The 11,206-nt window shown below is 41.9% G+C and overlaps 1 protein-coding gene across 1 annotated transcript in view; it reads left to right on the forward strand.

Annotated features, from left to right (window-relative positions):
- The window catches only part of abca4b (ATP-binding cassette, sub-family A (ABC1), member 4b), a 190,936-nt gene that overhangs the window by 119,962 nt on the left and 59,768 nt on the right, over window positions 1–11,206 (forward strand). Inside the window, exon 28 of the mRNA XM_063064621.1 lies at window positions 587–667. Within this exon, the coding sequence (XP_062920691.1) occupies window positions 587–667 (81 nt within the window). The remainder of the gene's footprint in view (window positions 1–586; window positions 668–11,206) is intronic.

The raw sequence follows: 11,206 nt of genomic DNA on the forward strand, positions 1-11,206 counted from the left end.
TGTTAATCAAAGCTTAGGTAAATAACCTTGGAAGGATGGAAATTAAGTCTGGTAAATATCAATGTAAGTAGCTGTCATTTATGATGCCAAGCAACCTTTTTGCTACAGAACTGACTAACTTAAACTGTGAAATTTGACTAGAGCACCAGGGAATGATCTAAATATACCTTTACATGTCCATTTCTTTTAGAAGTTTTGATTGTTTACCCTTTGGACTCCTGTTTTCCCTGTCTTAATCTATCTTGCTCTCTTTCCTGCCACTTTGTGAGAGTAATTTTAATTTGTCTTCAATTATAATATGTTCTCTGTTTCCTGTTTTTTATTCTTCTGTTATTTGTTACAACACTGTTATTCACTAAACTCTGAGTGCCTTAGATACATTATTTTGTCACCTCATGGGTCATTTGTAAACTCTTCAATAAAATATTCTCTAATAAGATGTCTATGTATAATATAATAATCATAAGGTACACCTCGCAAGGAAGGAATATCCAAGAACATAATCCTCACCACGACAAACAAAATTCTCAAATTACTAAATTCTTATTCTTTTTTCCTTCCCTTTGTTAATCATGGTGCCTGCAAGGCTGTGTGAACCCAAAAAAATCAAATGCAGGCGTTGAAGAGGAGCAGAAAGCAACAGTTGTCAATATTGAAGCGAAGGACGGTGAGTCGAGAGAGCATTCCCCATTTCCCTGTATTCTGCATGGGGACCTAAGGAAGCCAGGGAGGGGAAATTCACCTTTAGCCCTTGAAGCGAACTGGATGTGAGAGTATCAGGTGTGGGTCGTTCTCCTTCCCAACATTTCCTGCAATGATTTTTATTGGAACTGAGCATACAACCTACAATAATACCCATGCATACTTTCAGCATTGGAGTCGGGGGATGAATTACCCTCCTCATATCATAGTTTTGGCCAGACTGTAGATGAAGCCTCTGTGATATTAGAACTGACATGGTTGTTAATGCAAAGGACGCATGTCACTGTATGCTTCAGTGTACATGTGATAAATAAATCTGAAAATCTTGTTCTTGATAGGAATCGTTAACCAGGACCTCACAGAAATTCTATTTTATTGTATGTAATTGTTTTGTTGATCACATAAAGCTAGACAAAAGTCTAATATAAAGGATAAAGGAAGCACATGGTTAAAATGGGATGATTGTGAGTAACAAGGACGTTTCCAGGACTAAAGAGTGTGAAGTTGGCCAGGCTGGGTCTTTATTTCTTGGAGTGTAGGAGCACGAGGGGTGATCTTACAGAGATGTTTAAAATTATGAGAGGCACAAATGAGGTGGATGGTAACAGTCTTTTCCCCAGGGTAGGAAACCTCAAAACTAGGGGACATAGATTTAGGGTGAGATGGGAAAGATAAAAACAGGACCTGGGGCGGGGGGCAACTTTTTCATACACAGGGTGGTGAGCATGTGAAATGAGCTGCCAGAGGAAGTGGTTGAACAGGTACATAGGTATCATTTATGAAGCACTTGGACAGGTACGTGGAGGGTTGGGTCTTAGAGGGATATGGGCCAAATGCCGGAAACTAGGACTAACTGGGCGGGAACTGTGTTCAGCATGGACCCATTGTCCAAAGAGGCCTTATCGAGACTGTGTTGCTCAATGACTCCATTCAATGTTATTGTTACTAGCAGAAATGAACGTAAAATTAGGGATTTTACACTTCAGTTCTACAGGGTATTGAAACGACCTCCACCTGCACTGCACTTTCCCTGTAGCTGTAATTGTAGCACTATATCTGGCGCTTTGTAATTGTTTTTCACTTTGTACTAACTTGTACTTGTGTTTTCAAATGATCCATATGGATGGCACGCAGAACAATGTTTCGAAACATGTGACATTAATAAACTAAACCAATGACCAATTATAAATAGAATGGAGAATATTGAGTTACAATTGTGGGGACGGTGCAGTGCAGGTTGACAATAAGGCGTAAGGACCATGACAAGGTAGATTGAGAGATCCTTATCATATAAGAAATCCATGCAAGGGTCTTGTAACATACAGTGCATTTGCGCACAATGACCGATTAGCTCATACGTAACAATAATTTTGGTTCATGTTACCATATAGCTGCATATGTTTGCGAATTTCTATTATCGCAGGTCCATTCACATGACGGGATATGTTTCTTCCGCAGAATGTTGCTACCTGACACCTGAGAAGCAACCATACAGACACAGAACAACTTTACTGCCATTTCAGTCAGTTTTGTGCTTCTCTCAGCTTAATGACTCCTCTCCTCTGTCGTTTCTCTTTCTTAGACCTTCATTTTCACTGTGTAGGCTTATATTGTCATTATAGATCAGTATTTCACAATTGAACCTTAGATAAGCAGGTGTATTCCTGTTTCAAACAATGGATAACTTTTTTATATCTTTGAAGTTCCAATTACTTACATTACTGATCTTTCCCTTTGAAGAATTCTTGGCACCACCTTTGATAGAATAAAGGTTGAGAGATGAAAAGTTATTGCAATATTTTTACTTCAACTTTCCTTGGATTGACGACAGAAACAGAACAAATTCCTTCACAATTAATCATATAATGTATGTGATTTCCTCTCCACTTCTCTACCTTCCCACAGAAAAGGTTCTTCATACCTATTCTGCACAAATAGTAATTATCAGACATTTAATTTCATAACTTCATTATTAACACAGAAATTAATCTCTACTTCAAATTATTAGCATTGGTCTCCAAAGTTAAAAGAAAAGTCAATTTTTAACTCAAAGGATAAAAATTCAATATTGGAATGAATTATTCCCTGGATAACACAGAGCAATACTCAGTGGAAAAAAAAATCATCAGTTGTACGAATGGATCAGAAATAGTGTAAAATTACAAACATTTAAAAAAACAGATGGTGAACAGAACCAACAGTGTTCATATGTATAAGAGTTGATTATTCTTAGATTTTCACTCTGTACGTGAATGTCAAAGTGTGCACATTAAAAATACAAACACAAGCAGGATTAGGCCATCAGTTCTCATGACCTAGCTAGCATTCTGTTCCGTGAATTTTACATTCCCTTCATCTTCAAAGGCAGTCTTTTGTGATGATGTTAAACTGGTCCCAGTCCAGGTTCGTGGGTTCTGAGTGACTAATGAAGCCAGAGCGGTAACCACAGATCCCATCATGGATGGGACCGGAGATACTTGGTGTGGTGGGTGTGCAGTTTGTGAGGTAGTGCAATTCTTTCACCAAATATGCAGTCTTCTGTATTCATTTGACCCATGGCCTTGAAATTCTCAATAGCACTCCCAAAACTCTTTCTCTACCTTGAGAGATCATGAGCCAGAGATTCCCTGGAATCAGGAGGGATGATGCCCTTTCCTGTCCACCTGGTATCTCCTCCAGAAACCAAGTTCAGAACAGAGTGTCTTTATTGGAAGTTTGTGGCTGGGCATGGAAAAAAGTAGCTCCATTATACATTGATGTTATCTGGAAGGTTGTATGGGGTGTCGAGGGAGTGGTAGCATCTCTGGTGAAGGGGCTTGTTGTGTAAATTCTGGGGCAGCTCACTCACCTCTGGTCCCCATCAGACACTCAGCTCTCACCTGTGGCTCACATGTGACAGCAGCTACTACCTGGTACATCTCTTTGACAAGCTAAAATAGATGAGGGTAGCTGACGGGCCTCGGTGAGATAGGGACATGCCTGTCCTAGCATGTGAAGTCAGCTCTGGCAGACTGGGGTGATAAGATCAATGATGAGATCCAATGGCCAAGAAGGCAGTTCTGTAAACGCTTTGCAGAGAGTGAAGGGTATGACAAGGCACAGAAGAAATCATGGTTATCCACTGTAACCAAGGGAGACCCCAGTTCTGACGTCTACTGTCGGACTTCCCTGGTCAAGAGAGTGGAACTGCCCCAATGCAATGTCTTTTCACTTTAAAACCTCTCCAACACAAGTTTCCTGTCATTGTCGGATATGATGGACAACCGACAAATTATTTGGAAAGTGTAGAATTGAAACAACTCATTAGATAGAGGATACCAACTAACAAACCAATGAGTTTGAAGAAAAATTTTAAAATATCTGCATAAACATCAGAGCAACTGGTCCCTGTTAAAAAGTTTCTATGTGAGTTTAATTTGAAGGGCCTAGATAGAGTCAATGCGGAGAAGGTGTTAAAAATAGTGGGAGAGTCTAGGACCAGAGGGCACAGCCTCAGAATACAAGAGTCTCCCTTTAGAGTAGAAATGATGGGGAATTTCTCCAGCCCGAGGGTGGGGAATCTGTGGAATTCATTGCCACAGATGGTTTTAGAGGCTTGAGAGGTTCTTGATTAGAAAGGGTGTCGAAGATTACAGGGAGAAGGCAGGGGGATGGGGTTGAGAGGGATAGTAAATCCACCACGGTGGAATGGCAGAGCAGACATGATGGGCTGAATGGTCTAATTCTGCTCCCATGTCTTATGGTCTTAACTAAGGTGCTGCATTACATTCCCCTTATGCCTGTCACAACAGGATATGCAGAGTATTATGGAGTACATCACAGCTGACAAGTTGATGGCATTTGTTGCTGTTGGCTTGAAACAGAATCAGGTTTATATGTCATGAAATTTGCTGTTTTGTGTTAGCGGTAGAGTGCAGGGCATAAAAATCACTGTAACTTACAAAAATCGTGCAAAAGAGGAATAGCGAAGTACAGTTCACGGGTTCATGGAAAATTCAGGAATCTGATGGTGGACAAGAAGAAGCAGCTCCTGAAATATTGAGCGTGGGTCTTCAGGCTCCTGTACCACCTCCCTGATGGTAGTAATGAGAAGAGGGCATGTCCCAGATAGTGAGCACCCTTAATGATGGATGCCACCTCCTTGTGGCCCCGCATTTTGAAGATGTCCTCGATGGTAGGGAGGCTTGTGCCTATGTTGGAGCCGGCTGAGTCTTTAAATGCGATGTTCTCTTGCTCTTTTTCCCTCTGCCAACGTCCACTGAACCTATAGTTCAGGCTGGGAGGGGTTGGATACTTGCTGAGTAAGCCATCATGCCTCGGTCAAGAGGCCAGCATCTGTGTATTGAATCTTGGCAGTGAGAGTTGTATCATGGAGTTAAGCCTGATATCCAGATGCATGCAATTACAGCAAGACTCAATAGCACATTAGTGAGGAGCGAAAGTCTGGCCATGTTCCATCCACCCACTCCCAAAGCAAACAGTGATCCAAAACACCAACACACCCTCTCTGAGCTGAGCTGACAACTCTGAATCTCCAATGCCATTTAACTCAGATCCCTAACTGAATTCACTAAAACTTCAGCAAAGAGTGCTTAATTTTCGTTCATTATGCACAGTCCATTACAGCAACAACATTTTTCGTTATCATCAAAACGTGATCATTTAAGAAGTCTGGTGCAGAAGGTCGCTTCAAATAATATACAGGGTTGAAGGGAAGTAACAGGAGTTACAGAATTCTGATGTCTCACTGATGTGCAGATGTGTAATTAGATCTAATGACGAAGCCTTCAGGCGTGCATTGTCATGGGATTACCAATAACCTTCTATCCATTCTGCAATTGTAATTACACTGGAATTCAAAAATATAATTTTCTTGTGATGAGCAAGGTTTCTGGTCAACTGGAAAAGGTGATATTGCTTCAAAAGTACAGAACTTTCAATGGAAACAACGGGTTTTATTTCACTAAGTGTGTTTTCTTGAGTGAGAGCAACTATAGGGATAGAGTTCCTTCATGTTTGCCCACTGATTCACAAGATAGTCTTGGAAAAAGTAATACCTCAGCATCCAGAAGGAACTGCAATCCCCGTCATGGTTCCTAAATGATTTTATTGGCTCTATCTTTATTCATCAAAAATTGTTTTATCAGGCTACCTTCCTGAAATCAGTTCCAAATTATTGTCTTGAACCTTTACTATTGGTTAATTTGGAACTCTGCCCCATGATTGCGTTTATTTTTAACTGACTTGGATATCTTTCAATTACTTCACTGCAAGGTCTCATGTCCCATTTTTTCCAATTCAGTCCACTTTTGCCCATGTTCTTCTCCATGATGTTAACTACGGATTCAACCAACTCATTCTGGGTTTGAATGAAAAACAGTAGTAATGATACCATTCTAAAATCACCTTTTGCTTCAACTTTCTCATTCAATCCCATGTTCCATTGTGAAACCCCCATTTTAATGCTAAGTCATAGCCACTTACATGATTTCTGTTTGGGAAGTAGTGGATATTTAGCAGCTCATTGGACCATATTTAGCCCAGTGGCTGCAAGGAGAGCAGTGGCTCATGGTCCTGACGAAGGGTCTTGGCCTGAAACGTCGACTGCGCCTCTTCCTAGAGATGCTGCCTGGCCTGTTGCGTTCACCAGCAACTTTTATGTGTGTTGCTTGAACTTCTAGCATCTGCAGAATTCCTGTTGTTTGGCTCATGGATAGTTCAGTGGACCATAAGCACCAGTTGAAGTGTGAAGATTCAACTGGTGCTTATGGTCCACTGAACTATCCATGAGCCAAACTAATAGTCGAATTTTCAGGGTGAATTTAGATTTGTGAAGATCTAAAATCTAAATTCACCCTGAAAATTCGACTCGAGGTAGTCATTAAGAAGGTATATATTGTGCTGGCCTTCATTAGTTAGGGGATTGAATTCAAGAGCCATAAGGTAATGTTGAAGCTCTGTAAAACTCTGATTAGACCACATTTGGAGTATTGTGTTGAGTTCTGGTCGCCTCATTATAGGAAGAATGTGGAAGCATTAGAGAGGGTGCAGAGGAGATTTACCAGGATGCTGCCTGGATTAGGAAATGTCTCTTATGGGGAAAGGTTGAGCGTGCTAGGGCTTTATTCTTTGGAGCAATGGAGGATGAGAGGCTTGATAGAGGTGTATAAAAACATAGGCATAGATAGAGTGGACAGCCAGTGTCTTTTTACCGGGGAGGCAATAGCTAATGGCAGAGGACTTCCATTTATGATGAGTTGAGGAAAGCTTATGGAGATGACAGAAGTAGGCTGTTTACACACAGAGCTGGGTGCCTGGAATGTGCTGGGATCAGTACAATAGGGAGCACTCTTAGGCATATGGATGTAGGAATAATGGAGGGCTATAGGTCAGATTGATTGTGGAGTGGGTTTATATAGCTCAGCTCAATATCTACCCTCCTGCTCTTTTCCCTTTGACCTACTCTTCCCAACCTCTGACTTCCTGCTCATGACATCATTAAATCTTTTCCTTTGAAATAATACTTTCTTTAACATTTTCTGATAGTCACAGCTGAGCCCTTTCCCTATTTGTTTTTTAAACGAGATGTTTATCACTGGCAAACAGTGCACCAGCTCTTTAAATGTTAATGATTGTTTATTTACTGTCAAACATATAAATGTCATTTCCCCAACTCACTTCGCATACTTTTGTATTTTGTTTTACTCTTTGCCTTCAGAATGAACTGAGTTACTTTCAATATTTATATTTAAAGGGTCGTCAGAGTCCTGATGAAAGGTCTCAGCTCTAAATGTCAACTATTTAATCCCTTTCATAGATGCTACTCAGTTCCCCTAACATTTTGTGTGTGTTGCTCAAGAGTTCCAGCTTCTGCAGAAACTCTGGTGTTTAATATATCAAATATTGTTGTTTTTGATCACTGTTCCTCACAAGGCTTTAATGCCAGATTTCCAATTAACCATCTCTCAGAACATTATACTAGATCTACAGCAAACACAAGAAAATCTGCAGATGCTGGAAATCCAAAGCAACACACACAAAATGCTGGAGGAACTCAGCAGGCCAGGCAGCATCTGTGGAAAAGAGTAAACAGCCGAGGTTTTGGGTTGAGACCCTTCCTCGGGACTGGAAAGGAATGGGAGAAGTCAGAGTAAAATTTAAAGTACCCCGTTTCCTTGCTGAATCCTTAACCTCTTTATCCAGAAGCCCGTCTCTTATACACTCCATCAGTTTGTCCTTCAAATGTCCTAACCTGCCTCGTTCAGACAACATATAGATTAAAATTTCGGTACTATTTCTTTTCCATGTACCTGTCAATATGTTGTACAGTTGCAATGCTTTACAGTGCCAGCGATTAGGGTTCAATTCCCACTGCTGTCTGTAAGAGGCTTGTACTGCACATTCTCCCTGTGATCGTATGGATTTCCTCCAGGTGATCTGGTTTCCTCCCACATTCCAAAGATGTGCAGGTTAGGGTTAGTAAGTTGCGGACATGCTATACTGGTGCCCAAACATGCTTCACCCAGCACATTCTCGGACTCATTAGGGGTTATAAAACCCTAACCCTAATGTGTTAGTCATTGACACAACCAGCACATTCACTGAATGTGTAGAGGTACGTGACAAATAAAGTTAATCTAAATGTAAATCTCATTTGTATCATGTTCTACAACACGATTACTGTGCAGAGACTTGCCATCAACCCTTACCAGTGTTTCCTGACCCCTGTAGCTACCCAGCTCCATCTGCTGATCCAACACTGCAATGTGTTGACGCAGGATCCCTGCGGATTGATGTTATCTCTTACTAATAGTGCCACCACTAGCCCCCATCCCCACGCCACTCCACATCCTCTCCTCTTCTCACCTACCCTTCCCAAATGTTAACTACCTTGGAATATTTAGTTCCCATCTTTGGACACCATGCTACAGAATTTCTGTAATGGAAGTTAGATCATACTCATTTAAACTATTCTTGCATCCACTTTGTTGCATATACAGCATGCATTTATATTAAAGTGTCTTTAAATTTGTCTTTTGACATGTTTCTCTACTCTGCCCTTACTTGCCTTTGTTTCCGTGACCCTCTTTATTTTGCTTAGCACATTTCCAATTTCAGCTTCCTGTTTTGTTTCTCTCTCTCCCGACTCTCCTATCGCTTCCCTTTTCCCCGTCAAGCTGCCTTAAACACTCCCAAAAAGCACCAGCAAGTCCCTTCACCCGCAGCCTGCTGTTCCACCCCACCAGGATATTGGTCCATTTCTGCTGGGGTGTAACCTGTCCAGCTTGTACCCAGCCCAGCTGTCCCAGTTCATTGGTAAATTAATCCATTATTAATCCATTACTGAGGTACAGTGTAAAACCTGTCATGTATACAAGTCTTGATGAAGGGTTTCAGTCTGAAATGTCAACTGTTTATTCCTCTCAAAAGACACTGCCTGACCTGCTGAGTTCCTCCAGCATTTTGTGTATGTTGCTCTCAATTCATTGCAAAAGTGCATTGAGGTAGTACAAGGTAAATCAATGACAGAGTGCAGAATGAAGTGTCACAGTACAGAGAAAGTGCAGTGCAGGCAGACAATAAGATGCAAGCTCATAATGATGTAGATTGTGAGGTCAAGCATCCATCTTATTTACTAGGGAACCGTTCAGAAGTGCTATAACTGCAGGATAGAAGCTGCCCTTGGGCCTGGTGGCACATAACTTCAGGTTTTTGTATCTTCTGCCGCATGGGAGGAGGGGAGAAGAGAGGATATTTGGGGTGGGACGGTTTTTTGATTGTACTGGCTGCCTTACTGAGGCAGCAAGAAGTATAGACAGAGTCCTTGGAGGAGAGTCTGATTTCCATGATGCTGGTCACCAAGTGTCACATCGGCAGCATCCCTCCAGCCACGTTCTCATGTGGTCTCTCTTGCTGTTTCTGAAGGTGTTGCCATGTGTACTGGGAGCAGTCCTGAATTTCCTAGTTCTCTAAATTCCCAAGTTCCCTAGTTCCCTAGTTCCATGGTCCTAGTTCCTTAAATTCAACAACCACATTGTGTAGATATGATAGTACATTGTACTGGAGAGAGTGCGGAGGAGATCGACCTGAATGTGCCCTGATTGAAGGACTTTAGTTATGGGGAAGGATGAGACAGGCTGGATTTGTTTTCCTGGATTGAAGGAAGCTGATGGATGACCTGTTTGTTTGTTATGTGCAATGTCGTATGACGTAGGCAATCATGGTCTTTCCGTGACATGATTGTTCTTGGCAAATTTTTCTACAGAAGTGCCTTCTTCTGGGCAGTGCATATACAAGACAGGTGACCCCAGCCATTATCAATACACTTCAGAGATTGTCTGCCTGGCGTCAGCGGTTGTATAACCAGGACTTGTGACGTACACCGGCTGCTCATACGTCCATCCACCGCCTGCTCCCATGGCTTCACGCGACCCTGATGAGGGGGGAAAAGCAGGTGCTAGATATGGTAAACCATATATATATATATATATATATATATATAGGTTGTAACTGGGTTACTTGTCTGGACACGCCCAGACACGCCCCTTTGCTGACTACTCCTTCGGCTCCTCCCACAGACCCCTGAATAAAGGCGATCGTGTCACTGCTCCTCCCTCAGTCCAGGACAGATACTCAGCATGGACGTGGGTCCATTTTACTGTTAATAAAAGCCTTTCAGTATTTACTCTACTTCCAGTCTTTTGGAGTAATGGATAGTGCATCACCTCACCTTGCCGAGGGGTGACCTGCAGGCCAGCAGAGGGAAGGAGTGTCTTAAACCTCCTTTGGTAGAGACCTTCACTATCTCCACCCTGCCCCCCAAGGTGACCTGGTAGAAATATAAAAAATGATATGAGGCATAGGTCAGGAGGATGGTCAATCTCTTTCCCATGCTAAAGGTATCAAAAACAAAAGGGTGTGGGTTTAAGATGTGAGGAAGGTGTTTAAAGGAGATTTCAGGGGAGGAGCACAGCTAAGCTTCTTGGTCAGCAGGGAGGAGTTGGGCCAAAGGGCCTTTTTCTGTCCTGTATGACTATATGACTCTACATAGCACAGAATGTAAAAGAAAATCCATCCAGGCAGGAGCCAGGGGGAGTCTAATAAGTTTTCAAAATGTCTTTAGAAATCAGCATGGTGGTGGAGTTAAAAAATGTGGACTGTCACTGGACCACCACAACCTCTCCTACCAATGGTGGAGTCAAGGGAGAAGGAAATGGACATGAAATGACAGTTGTATACAAAAGTATGAGGGGGTATAGATAGGGTAAATACAAGCAGGCTTTTTCTCACTGAGGTTGGGTGGGACTAGAACTAGAGGTCATGGGTTAAGGGTGAAAGGTGAAATGTTTGAGGGGAACCTGAGGAAGACGTCTTCACTCAGAGGGAGATGCGAGTATGGAACAAGCTGACAGTGGAAGTGGTGTGTGTAGGTTCGATTTCAAAGTTCAAAGTAAATTTATTATGAAAGTACATATATGTCACCATATGTCACCCTGAGATTTGT

The sequence above is a fragment of the Mobula hypostoma genome, chromosome 12 (assembly GCF_963921235.1).
Source record: "Mobula hypostoma chromosome 12, sMobHyp1.1, whole genome shotgun sequence".
Lineage (NCBI taxonomy): Eukaryota > Metazoa > Chordata > Chondrichthyes > Myliobatiformes > Myliobatidae > Mobula > Mobula hypostoma.